Source organism: Pseudopodoces humilis, chromosome 1 (assembly GCF_049639895.1).
Source record: "Pseudopodoces humilis isolate 2021_Gansu_Grassland_sample_001 chromosome 1, ASM4963989v1, whole genome shotgun sequence".
In the NCBI taxonomy this organism is placed as follows: Eukaryota; Metazoa; Chordata; class Aves; order Passeriformes; family Paridae; genus Pseudopodoces; species Pseudopodoces humilis.
Window position 1 is genome coordinate 114766894 of NC_142200.1, and position 12108 is coordinate 114779001.

At 37.5% G+C, this 12108-nt stretch overlaps 1 protein-coding gene across 4 annotated transcripts in view; it reads left to right on the forward strand.

The window, feature by feature from the left end:
- The window catches only part of ZNF385D (zinc finger protein 385D), a 411842-nt gene that overhangs the window by 269013 nt on the left and 130721 nt on the right, over positions 1 to 12108 (forward strand). For all 4 annotated transcript variants that reach the window (XM_088059112.1, XM_088059116.1, XM_014248779.2 and 1 more), the window contains one exon: positions 9906 to 10048. In XM_088059112.1, the coding sequence (XP_087915238.1) occupies positions 9906 to 10048 (143 nt within the window). The remainder of the gene's footprint in view (positions 1 to 9905; positions 10049 to 12108) is intronic.

Consider the following 12108-nt stretch of genomic DNA (forward strand, 5'->3'; position numbering starts at 1 on the left):
TTCTAAACAGTAGATGCATTGCTACACAGGACTATCTTCATAGAGTTTACTTAGTGGAGTGTGTCCATTTCATGGACAGAACTTTCATTACTTACATATTCATCTCAGTCATATGCTTGTTTCATTTAAAGACACCAGAAGTTAATCGTTATTTCTTCACCAAGCATGCTTTTGAAAAATGGCACTTTTAAAGCTGATAATATATTCATCATATTCAATATGTCCATAAAAATGAAAAATTTTTTGAAAATCTGTTTGCAGTACAGTGTTCTTCTGATTAATAACCCCTGGAACTTTGTGCTCAATATACCATAAACATGACCTTTATAAAACCATCAGAAAAATTCAACTGCAGAATATACCAGGTCAAAGACTTTCTTAAATGTCAAAAAGTGTAAAGCTTTAAAATTAAGTGATTTTTTTTTTAATACTTGGCCGATGCTTGTATTTTTTGCTTTACTTATTTATTTACGGTGTGAATTTTTTGAACCTTTGTAGTTTGGATCTACTGGGACTCTGTGACCTCAGGGGAGCAGACTTTGGGATGTATCTTAATGGCTTTCAGCAGTTTCTTCCTCATGTTTCAATGTTTAGATCCAGTTAGTTTGTAACCACATTCTGTTGGACATGATCTGATAAGATCTAGTATCTCTCCAGTAGACGCTACAAACCACATTCGGACCTACTGGTTAGGAGAGATGCATGATGTGTCAGTAAATAAATGGTGTAATTCGTTCAACACTGTCACAAAATATATTTATAGGCTGAAAGGTATCGAGAAACACTGTGCGTGCAGTTTTGGGGAAATGCACATTTGTAACACTGTGCCCTTCCTCTAACTTCACTGGGTTTTCGTGCGCCTCTGAAAACACCCATGCTTCCCACCTTAGCTGGAGCCTGAAAGTAAATCTTTGCTGCAGGCTGGAAATCGCACTAGGGTAGCTGCTTTATGTGGGAATAACTAGCCAAGATCATCATGGAAAGAAAAGGGAAACCTGTTTTTCATACAGAATCACAGAATGAGTCAGATTAGAAGGAAGCATACTGGGGTCATCTGGTCCAATCTCCCTACTCAAGCAGGGTCATCCTAGAGCACATGACGCAGGACTGTATCCAGATGGTCCTTGAGTATCTCTGGTGAGGGAGGCTCCACAACCTCTGAAAAATCTGTGCCAGTGCTCAGTTATTCACACAGTAAAGAAGTTCTTCCTCATGTTCACAGGAACTTCCTGTGCATCAGTTTCTGCCCATTGCCTCTTGTACTTACTTGGCACCACTGAGCAGAACCCAGCTTCGTCCTATTGACACCCTATCTTCCAACATTTATTTACATTGATGAGGTCTCTTCTCAGCCATCTTTTCTGTCCTGACATTACTGCATGGTGGTACGAATGTCTCTACATTTTTAGCTCACTCTGTGCAAGGCAGGTGTTTCAGTTCTTTGGATTCACTTTCTTACAAAAGAAAGTAAAAGTAGTATAAACGTGAACAGTGTGGGAAGAAATGGTAATGTAGAGCTGAGGATACATAGTTTGCCAAAAGAAAATCTAATTATTAGTGCAGATGTAGACTCGTTGGTGAACTCCTCTTTCCTCTAGCATTTCTGGCACTGAAAGAAGAACAAGTTTTGACATTATCTGTGAGATCATTCAAGTCTAAATGAAAGCATGTTCAGTTTGCTATTAGCCTACAACCAGGAGAAGATATTACAGTGCTCAGAGCACTAAATTTGGAGACCTAGAGGTCAGGTTCTTTGTCTGCCACAGATTCCTGTGTAAGCTTTGAGAAGACTTTTGCTGTCTGTCCTAGGTTCCTAACTGAAAAATTGAGATAATCTCTTGCCAAGTAGAAGTTTCCAGAGAATTAATAATGGAATTGCATAGAGAAAAAAGTAAGGCTGATGGATATTTGATATTTGATTTTTTTTGTAAGGCAGATAGAAATTAAAAGCTCCTCCATTCTCAAGAGGGAGGAGAACTGAGGTTCATGGGCATTCTAGTTTGTCTTCTCAAAATCTGTGACTTACAGTCTTGGGCTTTCTGGTTCTCTGGTAGTTGGCATGGTTGGTACTTGGTATGGGCAGCTGTTAATAAACATCCTGACCAAATTGGACAATTTCTAATTGTTTCCTTATACTAGAAATAGGCAGAACTTTATAGAAAGTGGAACATTGATTTTGGATAGTTTAATTTTCAGTAATCCAACAATTTCCAGTAGGGGAAAAAAAAATCCAAATATGTCTGACCAACTGCAATAAAAACCCAAAGGACTCTGAAGAGCTGAATTAGGTAGGTCATGTTGCTAAAATAAAAAGCTGAGTCTGCTGTTGTGCAGTTTATAATCCGTATAAGATGTGGCCCATAATGAGTTAGACAAATTCCTTGCTTGACAGTATTAAGTACTGGAGTTCAGATCATGGCTTTTCAGTAGCTATGCAAAAACAAAACACACCAGTATTTTCTTCAGTAGAGTGTTTCCTGAGGTCCATAGCATATTCTAGATATGGGGCAAGAGGTGGTATTTTGTGGGATTAATGGGGGCTCTCACATTAATTAGCCTTGTGGCCTGAGGTGGGTAAGATCTGCACAATGCTGAGCACTTCAACCCCATTCAGTCAGACTGGACTTCATTGCCTGTAAGGTGGGCTCACCTTCCTGTAATGCAGATGATAAAGGGACAGGAGGAAAAAAAGGTAGCAAAGTGGGAGCAGAAACTTGAGCTTCCTAGCAAAGTAAAGGAAAAAATTGCAGAAGATAATGGGTATCAGAGTACACATGCAAATTTGTTTCTGCATTTTCCCAGTCAAGCTTCATAATAGTAGTTTCACAGGTTTCTATGCAATGAAAAGAGAAATTTGCTCCTCTGTACACCTAGAGGAGTATATTTTCCAATCAAAATTATTGGGATATATGATCTTATGTGTTTCAAAATGTTTGTTTCTTATGTGTGAAAGACTTTAAAAAACACTATATAATGCATAGCTGAAGGCTTCCAAAACTAATAATAATCATAAAAAGGATTCTTTTCCTAAACTAGATCACTTTGCAGGAACCAGAGAATAAATATTTTCTTTAGAAAAAATAATACTTTGAATAGCAGCAAATGACCAGAGTTGATTCAAACTTTCCAGGTGAACAGTGTATGTACTGAAAAATGCTCTCTATAAATAAACTGTGGGTACTGATTTGTGCCAATCTGGAAAAAAAAAAAAGGAAGAGAAAAAAATATTTTTGTAATGAGTCATTTCAAGTTGTTTGGATCTGGGTGTTTGAAATCTGCCAATATTTAAATAATAAAAACAGCTAAGTATCTAAGTAAGAGCTATAGGATGTCATTTTAGGTGAAAGAAGAGTTTCAGCTGACACTGGTAGGGGCTTTCCCCCACTAATTGTCTCTATTTTTTTTTGTTTGGCCAGTGAACTGAAAAGTCAATTACTCACAGATCTCCACAGCTGAGACAGTGTTGCATTCATCCTCTTCAAAGTGACTAGCCACTGCTAGCCTTGCTAACAGCAAAACCTGTGAAAGGAAAGCTTGTCTAGCCACACAGTGAACTTGATCCTCAGGCTGTCTCAGGGGAACCAGCAGGAACAAGGCTGGTGTGGTTGGAGTCCCATTTTGAAGGCTCTTCTTTTCGAGTGGGCTTCAAATATTTAATACAGTTGGGGTTTTTCTTTCTTTTCCGCACCTAAGAGTGATTATATGTAAAAGTAATGTATTTAAATGTGGCTATCGTATTTTTTAATTAATTCTTTTGAGATTACTAAATAATGAAAGTACTCCCCAAAAAGTCTGTGAACAATACAGCAGTCAAAAGCACTTTAAGATTCTCATTTCTCCTTCTAAAAGAAATAAATTTTAAAAAAAGAAACAAATCACTCAAAATGATAAAAAGCCCTTACAAGAAGCTGAGTTCTAAGACTATAAATGGTCAGAAAATAGATTTTCTGAGCAATAAATTCTCCAGAGGCATCATGTAATTTGTTTCCACCTAATCTCCTTTCAGTTCATATGTAATAATAAGTAACCTATAAAAGCTGCATATTGAAAATCAAAAGTTTCTTTCTGCACATAAAAGACACAGGTAGCATGTTACCTAACTTTCTCTATGTTGAGTTCATATTTTAGTCACTTTATTACGTAAAACTAATACATAATAACTACAAATAAGCAGTGTGGCCATAAAGTGAGGCTCGTTTTTCCATGCCAGGTTAAATCACTGGTACTACTTATTATGTATGTAACTGAATGTACCTTTAAAGGGATGATTCAGCAGCTTTTGAGAGAAGTATCTGTTGCAAAACTGAATATTGCCATACAGTGATGAAAGGGAGTACCCTAGTGACTATGGTCTGTGAAAAATTACATTAAACTAATTCCTAAAAAACACGTGTTCATGCCATATTTTCTCTGTTAGATCCCAGAGAATTTTATTATTTTGGTTTTGGATGTCTTGAAATTTCCTATTTTATCAGATTCCCTGAAAATATAAATGTGATATTTTAGACCATGAAAGAGCATTATTTACCATGGATAGCCTGCTGTTCTTGAATGCTTGTGCCTTTACTGTCTTTTTGAAAAAATCCCTGCAGATATACCTTTTCTTTGGCCCTCTTTGGCCCACTAGGCAAACTTAATTCATAGCAAATTAAAAGTTCTAGCTGATATTGAGTTGTCCAAATGTAGGCTTATTAACATTTACAAGCTAGACCATGAGCTCCCCACATATCCTTTCCCTTTTATACTTTAAAATAGCCTGAGTCAGTGTTCTTGAAAATTTTCTATGATAATTCTTGTTTTGGCTCAGGGTCCCTAGGATATGTTTTAATGCTTTCTGCATGTGTATTGTTAGATAAAGGGATCATATATAAAAAATATTAATGAAAGCTTTTGAAGTTATCTTTTAAAGCCTCCTAGAAGCCAACTTTTCAGTTGGAAATGTGTGGTACTTTCCCAGCTTCTCCACTGAGTCATACCATCTGAAAAGTTCTCTGAGCTTTTGCCAAGGCAGAATGTGTGCATTTTTTTGACCTCAGACAAGTTATCATGTAAATATTAAGAGAGGTGTGAGATGGGTTGTAAAACATGGAAATATCTTTATGATTCTGAAAGCCAATCCAGACTCTAGGAAGGCAGGGAAAGGGTACATCAGTTTAGTGTCTTTGCTGTATTCAAAATAGCTGTGCACATGGACAGAAGGAAAAAATTGCAAAGTAATGAAGGAATGAAAATAAAATTCTGCAGAGATTTGCTTTTTCACTCAGTGTTTATGATGGTAATAGTTAGTGATGGAAGAACTGCAAAAGAGTTAGATTAATGGGGTATTAGTTTAGAGTTTCTGCCCAGTTTACATACCTCCAAGTTTCAAATGCATTGCAAAAAATTATCTACATTTTTGTGTCTGCAAAAGCTGAGCTAGATTCCTCCTTAGGAGAGACTATTTGATAATGCGTCTAGTGATTCTTTTTCTGGAAACTAAATCTGCAGTTAAGTTTAAACTTGAAGGATTGGGAATGAAGGTATGCAAGAGGAAAGACTATACAGAGAAAGATGTAACATAACTTCTTCTATTGCCAAATCACAAAATATAACAATAGGTGGTTGCTAAATTGTTTGTCAGGGAGCCTGAAGAATGGGGATATTGGCCTGCTTGAAAAACATCAAGAAATCTTGCTATTTATTATTCTGTATTAAAAATCACCCTGCTTTATGATGTCTGCTTATTCTAGAGCTATTTTGTTTCTTTTCCTTTGTGCATATTCAGTTTTTGTGACTCTCTTAATGCAGATTTTAGGGTCAGTACTTACAGCTGTTTATACTCTTCACCTAATACTGGTCTGAGGAAAATTTCAGGTGAACTGGGCACAAAAGTTTACATGGGAAACTTTCTTTCTAGTTAGTGCTATTTTGCTGAAAGCAAATATTTTCCCCAGAATCTGTTAACTTTTTGTATAGAATTGTCACCAAAAAAAAATTGTTAAGATAAGATTAAAACTTTAGCACTTTTAATGACACACAGTTTTTTGTTTGTTTGTTTGTTTTTTGTTTTTTTTTAAGAATGATCCTCATTTTAAAATCTATTTTTAGTTCCATAGTGAAACATGGTATCTAAAGTAAAAATGGGGCACGGGGAAGCAGGAGAAAAGACTGACACCAGTATTTGTTCCCATTCATTCTCAAAACAAATAACATGTGCTAATTCCTTATGGAATGGACAGTTTGAGGCACAATGGGCAGGAATCATCTCCTTATCTGTTTCTGTCATAATCCCTTGGTTTGGTCAAGAAAGGTCTTGTGCTGATGAAGTTCATATCACCAGTGGTTTCAGAAGGAGAACCCACTTGACTGGGCTGTGTCACCAAGAGCATGGACCTCATGTTGTGCACCTGGCTTTGTAGCACGGGGACTGTCTGTGCCCAGAATATGGTGCTGTAGTGCAAACCAGATTACCCAGTGGTAGGGCAAAATATCTAGTCCCTGCTGGAGACACAGAACTGCATCCCTGTGCAAACGGTTTCAGTGTGATTTAGGAAGGGGCAAAGGTTTGTTGTAAGCTTTTCCCCAAACTTGTATGCACACGCTTACTTTGGATGTATAGCATGGATGGATGGATCTATAAGTGATTACCTTGCCTGTGATTTAAATTGTCGGAAAATTGAAGAAACAAATGATTACTTCAAGCTTGGTCAAAATGCTGAGCCAATTAAGCTTTGAAGTTGTATTATTCTTGGTTTCCCTACAAAGAAAATTTGGGTAACAGTATTGACGTGAATTTCTCAAATGTCGGAACATTCATCTCTCATTTAGAATCTGATTCTCCTCTTTAAAAAGAGATGAGACTCTAACATCACTAGCTTGTAAGACTGGAATTAGAAAATCATTATCCTGCCATTTTAAGTAATTGTGGTATGCTCCTCATGAAGACAAGGTTATCTATGTGAACTTCAGGTAATAATATTAATAATACGGAGCATCAGGCACAGGCTGTGGACAAAACCTATCAGTGTTGCGGGATTTTTTTGCTAGTTTTCTTGGCCAATGTTTTCCAAATCTTGCTGGTAGAAAGCTTATAGAAAGGCTGACATTGAACCTTCACCCTCATTGTTGATCAGCAGTGCTGCATCTGCTCAGGGTATGCTATGAAGGTCTTTGTGGAGAAACTTATCCGACACAACACCAAAAATGTCATAAGCAAATTTTATGGTTCTTCACTGCAATGCAACATTCTGTAACACTTGGAATTTATCTGTGTACAGTCCTCAAGAACTTTTCCCAGTGAGCTTCTATCCCTCTCCATCCCTCTGCTAATGGATTAGGTGTGAAATAGTTAACATTGGCATTCTCAAAGGTTGTCCAAGCTAAGCTGTCACAGAAATGCCTGCCATTGCTTCAGTTTTTCTGTTGCAGATTCTAGACTACAACTCTGTGCATGTTAAATGGAAAGAGAAGCTACTTTTTGCAGCTGTAAACATTAGAGAATATTTTTAAGCAAAGGCTCAGATTTCATGATGCCTCTCACATGCTCCATCATTTAGGAACACGTCTGACACTATTGAAAAAACAGAGAGCAGCTGTGCTCCTGAACATACTAATTTTCTGTGCCACTGTAGCCAGGACTGTGGTAGATTTTAAACTCTGTTCCAGAGGCTCTGAGTCCCAGCCAAGGTCCTGCAGAGCTGGCTGGATTTTTCCATTTAAAGCTCATTCTTGTCCCCAGATGGCTTTGCATCGCACTGGCAGCAGCAGGTGCATGAGCACCGAGTCATGCCACAGGAAAGGATCACAGAATAGAAATATTTCATCCTCCATGCCTTGGTATCTTAGATGAGTTTGGGATACCAATGATGTTGTTCTAGGTAATCTGAACCTGTGAAGCTCTTCTCTGTAGTACTGAGATAATACACCCAATGAGCTGTGTCCCCAAGCACAGGTGACATTTCTCAGTCCAGTTTACATTTACATTTGTGAGTTACAGAATGTTTGATTAGCCTCAAATTCTTTGCTGTTGCCGGGCAAATGCTCACCTTGAAATATCTGTGTAATTCTGTACATCTCAGGTGCAATGTTTTTTTTGCTTTACTAAGAGTGACTTCTTCCTTTCATGATGTTTAAAAGTTTTATATAAGTAAAGCTAAGTATTTACAGCATGTTAAGAAGTACATTTATGGGTCTTTCCTATTCTGAGATAGTATGATTGGCATGTTCAACACTACCTTATCATCATTCTGACCTGTTAGATTTATTTGTACAGTGTTTTTGTAATAATGTCATGGGAATGTAGCAATTGCCAAAGCAATGTCAGTCAAATACTTGATAATTCTATGCTGCTTGCACTCTGCTTTTCTGTTGCCTATATCCTCAGCCGCTGCATTCAGACTTTTGATTTCTTATACACTTACATTGAGGTACAATGTAGAAACTACCCCAAAAATGGAAGTTATTCTTTGGATTAAAAACTATCACGAGATTGCAGTGACCCCTAATCCACTACCTTTAATTTACTAGTGATTTTTAGTGAAACACTTCACAGAGGAGTTGAAAGTTGGCAAAAAAGGGCAGTCTTCAAAATTTGGCTCCAGCTGATTATATACCTTGAAGCACAACTTGGATGATCTTCTACAACTGGTTAATTAAGTCCTTGTTTTTAGCCCTCAATGAGATGTATAACATGACAAACCTTGTTAGCAGATTTGCTGGCCAAATATGGAGAGATTTTATATATCAGTCTGACTACTTTATATTTGCGCTCTTAAAGGATGTGTGAAAATTGTTTAATGAAATGTCTGTACGTATGAGAGGGAAAAAAAGAAACAGATTTTGGATCTCTCCCTCTGTTGATCTGTCTGCTTGTGTCTCTGTTCAGTGAGTAGGGTAAAACTCCCCTTTCATTTTTTTTCAGTGTTTCTTGGACTCTTACCAGCAGGTTTTTACAGTCTGTTGCCTGCCTCTCAGATTAGAAGAACACTGGCATATTTTAACAGTTTCCTAGGATCCAAATAGTCTTTAATTAACAGGGAATTGATGTTTTGGAGTGCAACCAAAATATAGGAGACACTGAAAGCAGAGAATGAACTTGGATCCTTCCAGCTTGTAGATGTCTGTGGCCAGGGGCAAAGAAATAGGCAAAATAGGGTCCACTGCAAACAGGTAGTGCCTTATTGGTATGCAAGGGGATTTCTTCATTTGCATTATGTTCCCACAGAGCTGGTGGTTAGCTGGGAGGAGCTTTCTGCTGCACAGTCTGAATCAGGTCCTCCCCTTGCAAAGGGCAGAAAGTGTTCCTCGGCACCTTCCCATAAACACAATTTCAGTGGCTCCTTGAGACTGTTATTTTTAGATATGTATTGATCAACTGTTGAGGCAGCAAGGTACGTTGTGTTTGTGTGGTTTAGGTTGAAGCGGAAGCTGTTGGCTCCGTGAGTGAGCATTTAATTTAAAAAATCAGAAATATGCAAATATCATGACTTTTGCTGAGCTAAACAGCAAGTTGTTCTTTATCTTTTTGAGTAACCTGCCTTTGTAGGGTTGAGCAACAGGGTAGGGATGAAGCGCTGAAATTATTAGAGAATGAGACTAGCTGAAGCTCTCAGGGGAAGTTAGACATATGGTGAATGATTGTTCCAGATTATCCATGGAAATAAATGGTTTATAAGGTAATTCTAATCATGACAGACTAAAACCTGAAGCAATTGCTGGCAAAGAATTATAACCAACTCAGTCACTGAGTCAGCTGTGATTTTTTATTTTTTTTTTTCAGTAACGCAATAATTTTTGGACAGATCAAAATGAATTTGTTTGATCCAATGTAGTCTTTTTATTGTTCCTTTTTGTGTGTGCGTGTGTGCTAGCTTTTATCCCCACCCTGCTAATCTTGCTGAGTGCTCTCTGTGTCTTTGTACATGCAGGTGGTACATGCCAGAGCCCTGCTCTTCCAGCCCTTGTGCGTCCTCCTGCACCGCCCTTGCAGCCATCGCTGGATATTAAGCCGTTCCTCCCATTTCCTCTGGACACTGCCGCAGCAGTGAATCTCTTCCCCAACTTCAATGCAGTAAGTACACTCCCAACAGTTACACTGAGCCACAGCTTCCATGGAAGGCTCGAGAGGGCACAAAGCAGCGTTTTATGTACTCCATTAAACATGGAATATCCTCTCCCTTACTGAGGGCGGAATAGCTCTTTCAGACACTCTGATAGACCATAAATTGATGCCTACCTGAGTGTTAGTCAGAAGAAATGCAGAAGGGAAAAATGGAATGTTTCCGAGTGACATGCAATAAAGTTTCAGGCCATGTTCAGTCCCAGGGCTTGTGGATTTCCCGCAGTAATTTGGGACATGCAGAGCTTCACTAACTTACAGTTCACTGCAACCCTCAGAGAGGGAAAGTTTCAGAGCAATGGAATGCTACGTCCCATCTCCAAGAAATTTCCTGAGAAATACTAAACATTTACAGAGCCTAAAGAAGAAAGCTCTGTTGTGGCAAATCAAGTGAGAATGAAGACAGTGTTAGGTGCTGTATGAACTATTCAATGGCAAACAATCCAGGGTATTTTTTTCAGGTTAAGAGGTGTTATTTCTCATGTCTTACCTTTAAACTAGGATAGATTTCTCCCTTTTTTGTTTTACTTAGTCATACTATGTATGATTATAGAAATCCCATTTCTTCTTTAGTATTTTGATTATTTTACTGGCATATGTCATCAATGTTCCAATTTTCCTGAGATAATTAATGCTCAAAAAAAAAAAGGGGGGGTCTACATTGGTTTTATGTTAATTTTGACTTCACAGAATTATGCCCCTTTTCAATTACTTTTGGAAGCTCTTTTCCTTATTTACGTATACTCGATATGCAAAAAAACCCTCTTAAGAACATGTGTGCTTTCCTACTTTGAGAGACACAGAAGGGGTGGAATTTACCATTCTGAACCAATTCTAATTGACATGAAAAAATCTTAATTAAAATAATTAAGAGTAGTAAAAGACCATGTGAATTCTAGAACAATTTGTAGCAATCACTAGCAAATTTCTGTAAGAAATGTTTATATTTTACCTTTCATAGGTGTTAATTTTGCTTTAAAGTAATTAAAATAAGCTAATTGTCAAAATTATTTATACAATCTTAAATTCAAGAAATTCACAGCATTAACAAATAAACTACAAATTGCAAGTCTTAAAATGCACAGAAACAATATGTCAGTGAACTACTACTATTGCATGTAAACTTTAAATTTAAAAAGAGTGTTAGTATGCTGCAAGGTTTTAAGGTATGCTGGGTTTAACCAAGTTACTGATAACCCATACTGAAATGGATACAACTTTAGACTTGTTTGGTGTGCTTTAGAGTCGAGGTCTTTCAACCAGTTGTACCTTGTGATCACTGTTTGTCGTTAACACAATAAGCCAGCTGAATTTTTAAAAGATATCTATTAGAATTTCTTGTATTTTTCTTACTCAAGATTTTCCATGGTTCAGAGTCTCTTCAGATTGTTTTGCTAATTGTTTGATTATATAACTGATATAGAATTTTAATGATTAATGTTAATAATTGTTAATCTTGTAAGAAATTTCCAGTTTCTTTCTTCTTACATAGACTGCTTGGCTACTATAATTATTTTTAGGGATATGTCATGCTTATATTAATTTGGAAGTAAGAAAGCAAAAATAGACTCATATCAAAACCATGTTATTCCTAAACATTATCTTAGTAGCATATAATTTGGTAAGAGCACTCGTAAAGTGAGCCTAGTTTTCAGGAGTGAGACTTGAAGCCCTTTTTAACAGCACTCTGAAGTCTGTTCCCATGCAAAATACTGCTTCCTGTGATGTGTGGCCATCTGCCAAGTCCACCTTTGGCAGATATGTCAGCCCTGAGTGTGAGGATGCTGTCATCAGAGCTGCTGTCACCTGCCTTGCTGCTCATAGTTTATGCCTTGCAAAGTGACCTTTGCCTTCTCATCATGTGTGCTGACGTGCCACATCATCCTCCGTGTTCCCATTTTCTTTGTGAACAGCACATTATTGAACGCAGCTATGTTTAGCTCATATGCCAGGGATGGTTAGCAGCAACCTCCAAATGTATAGACTAGCTGAGTAGTTTCACAGAGTTCCAG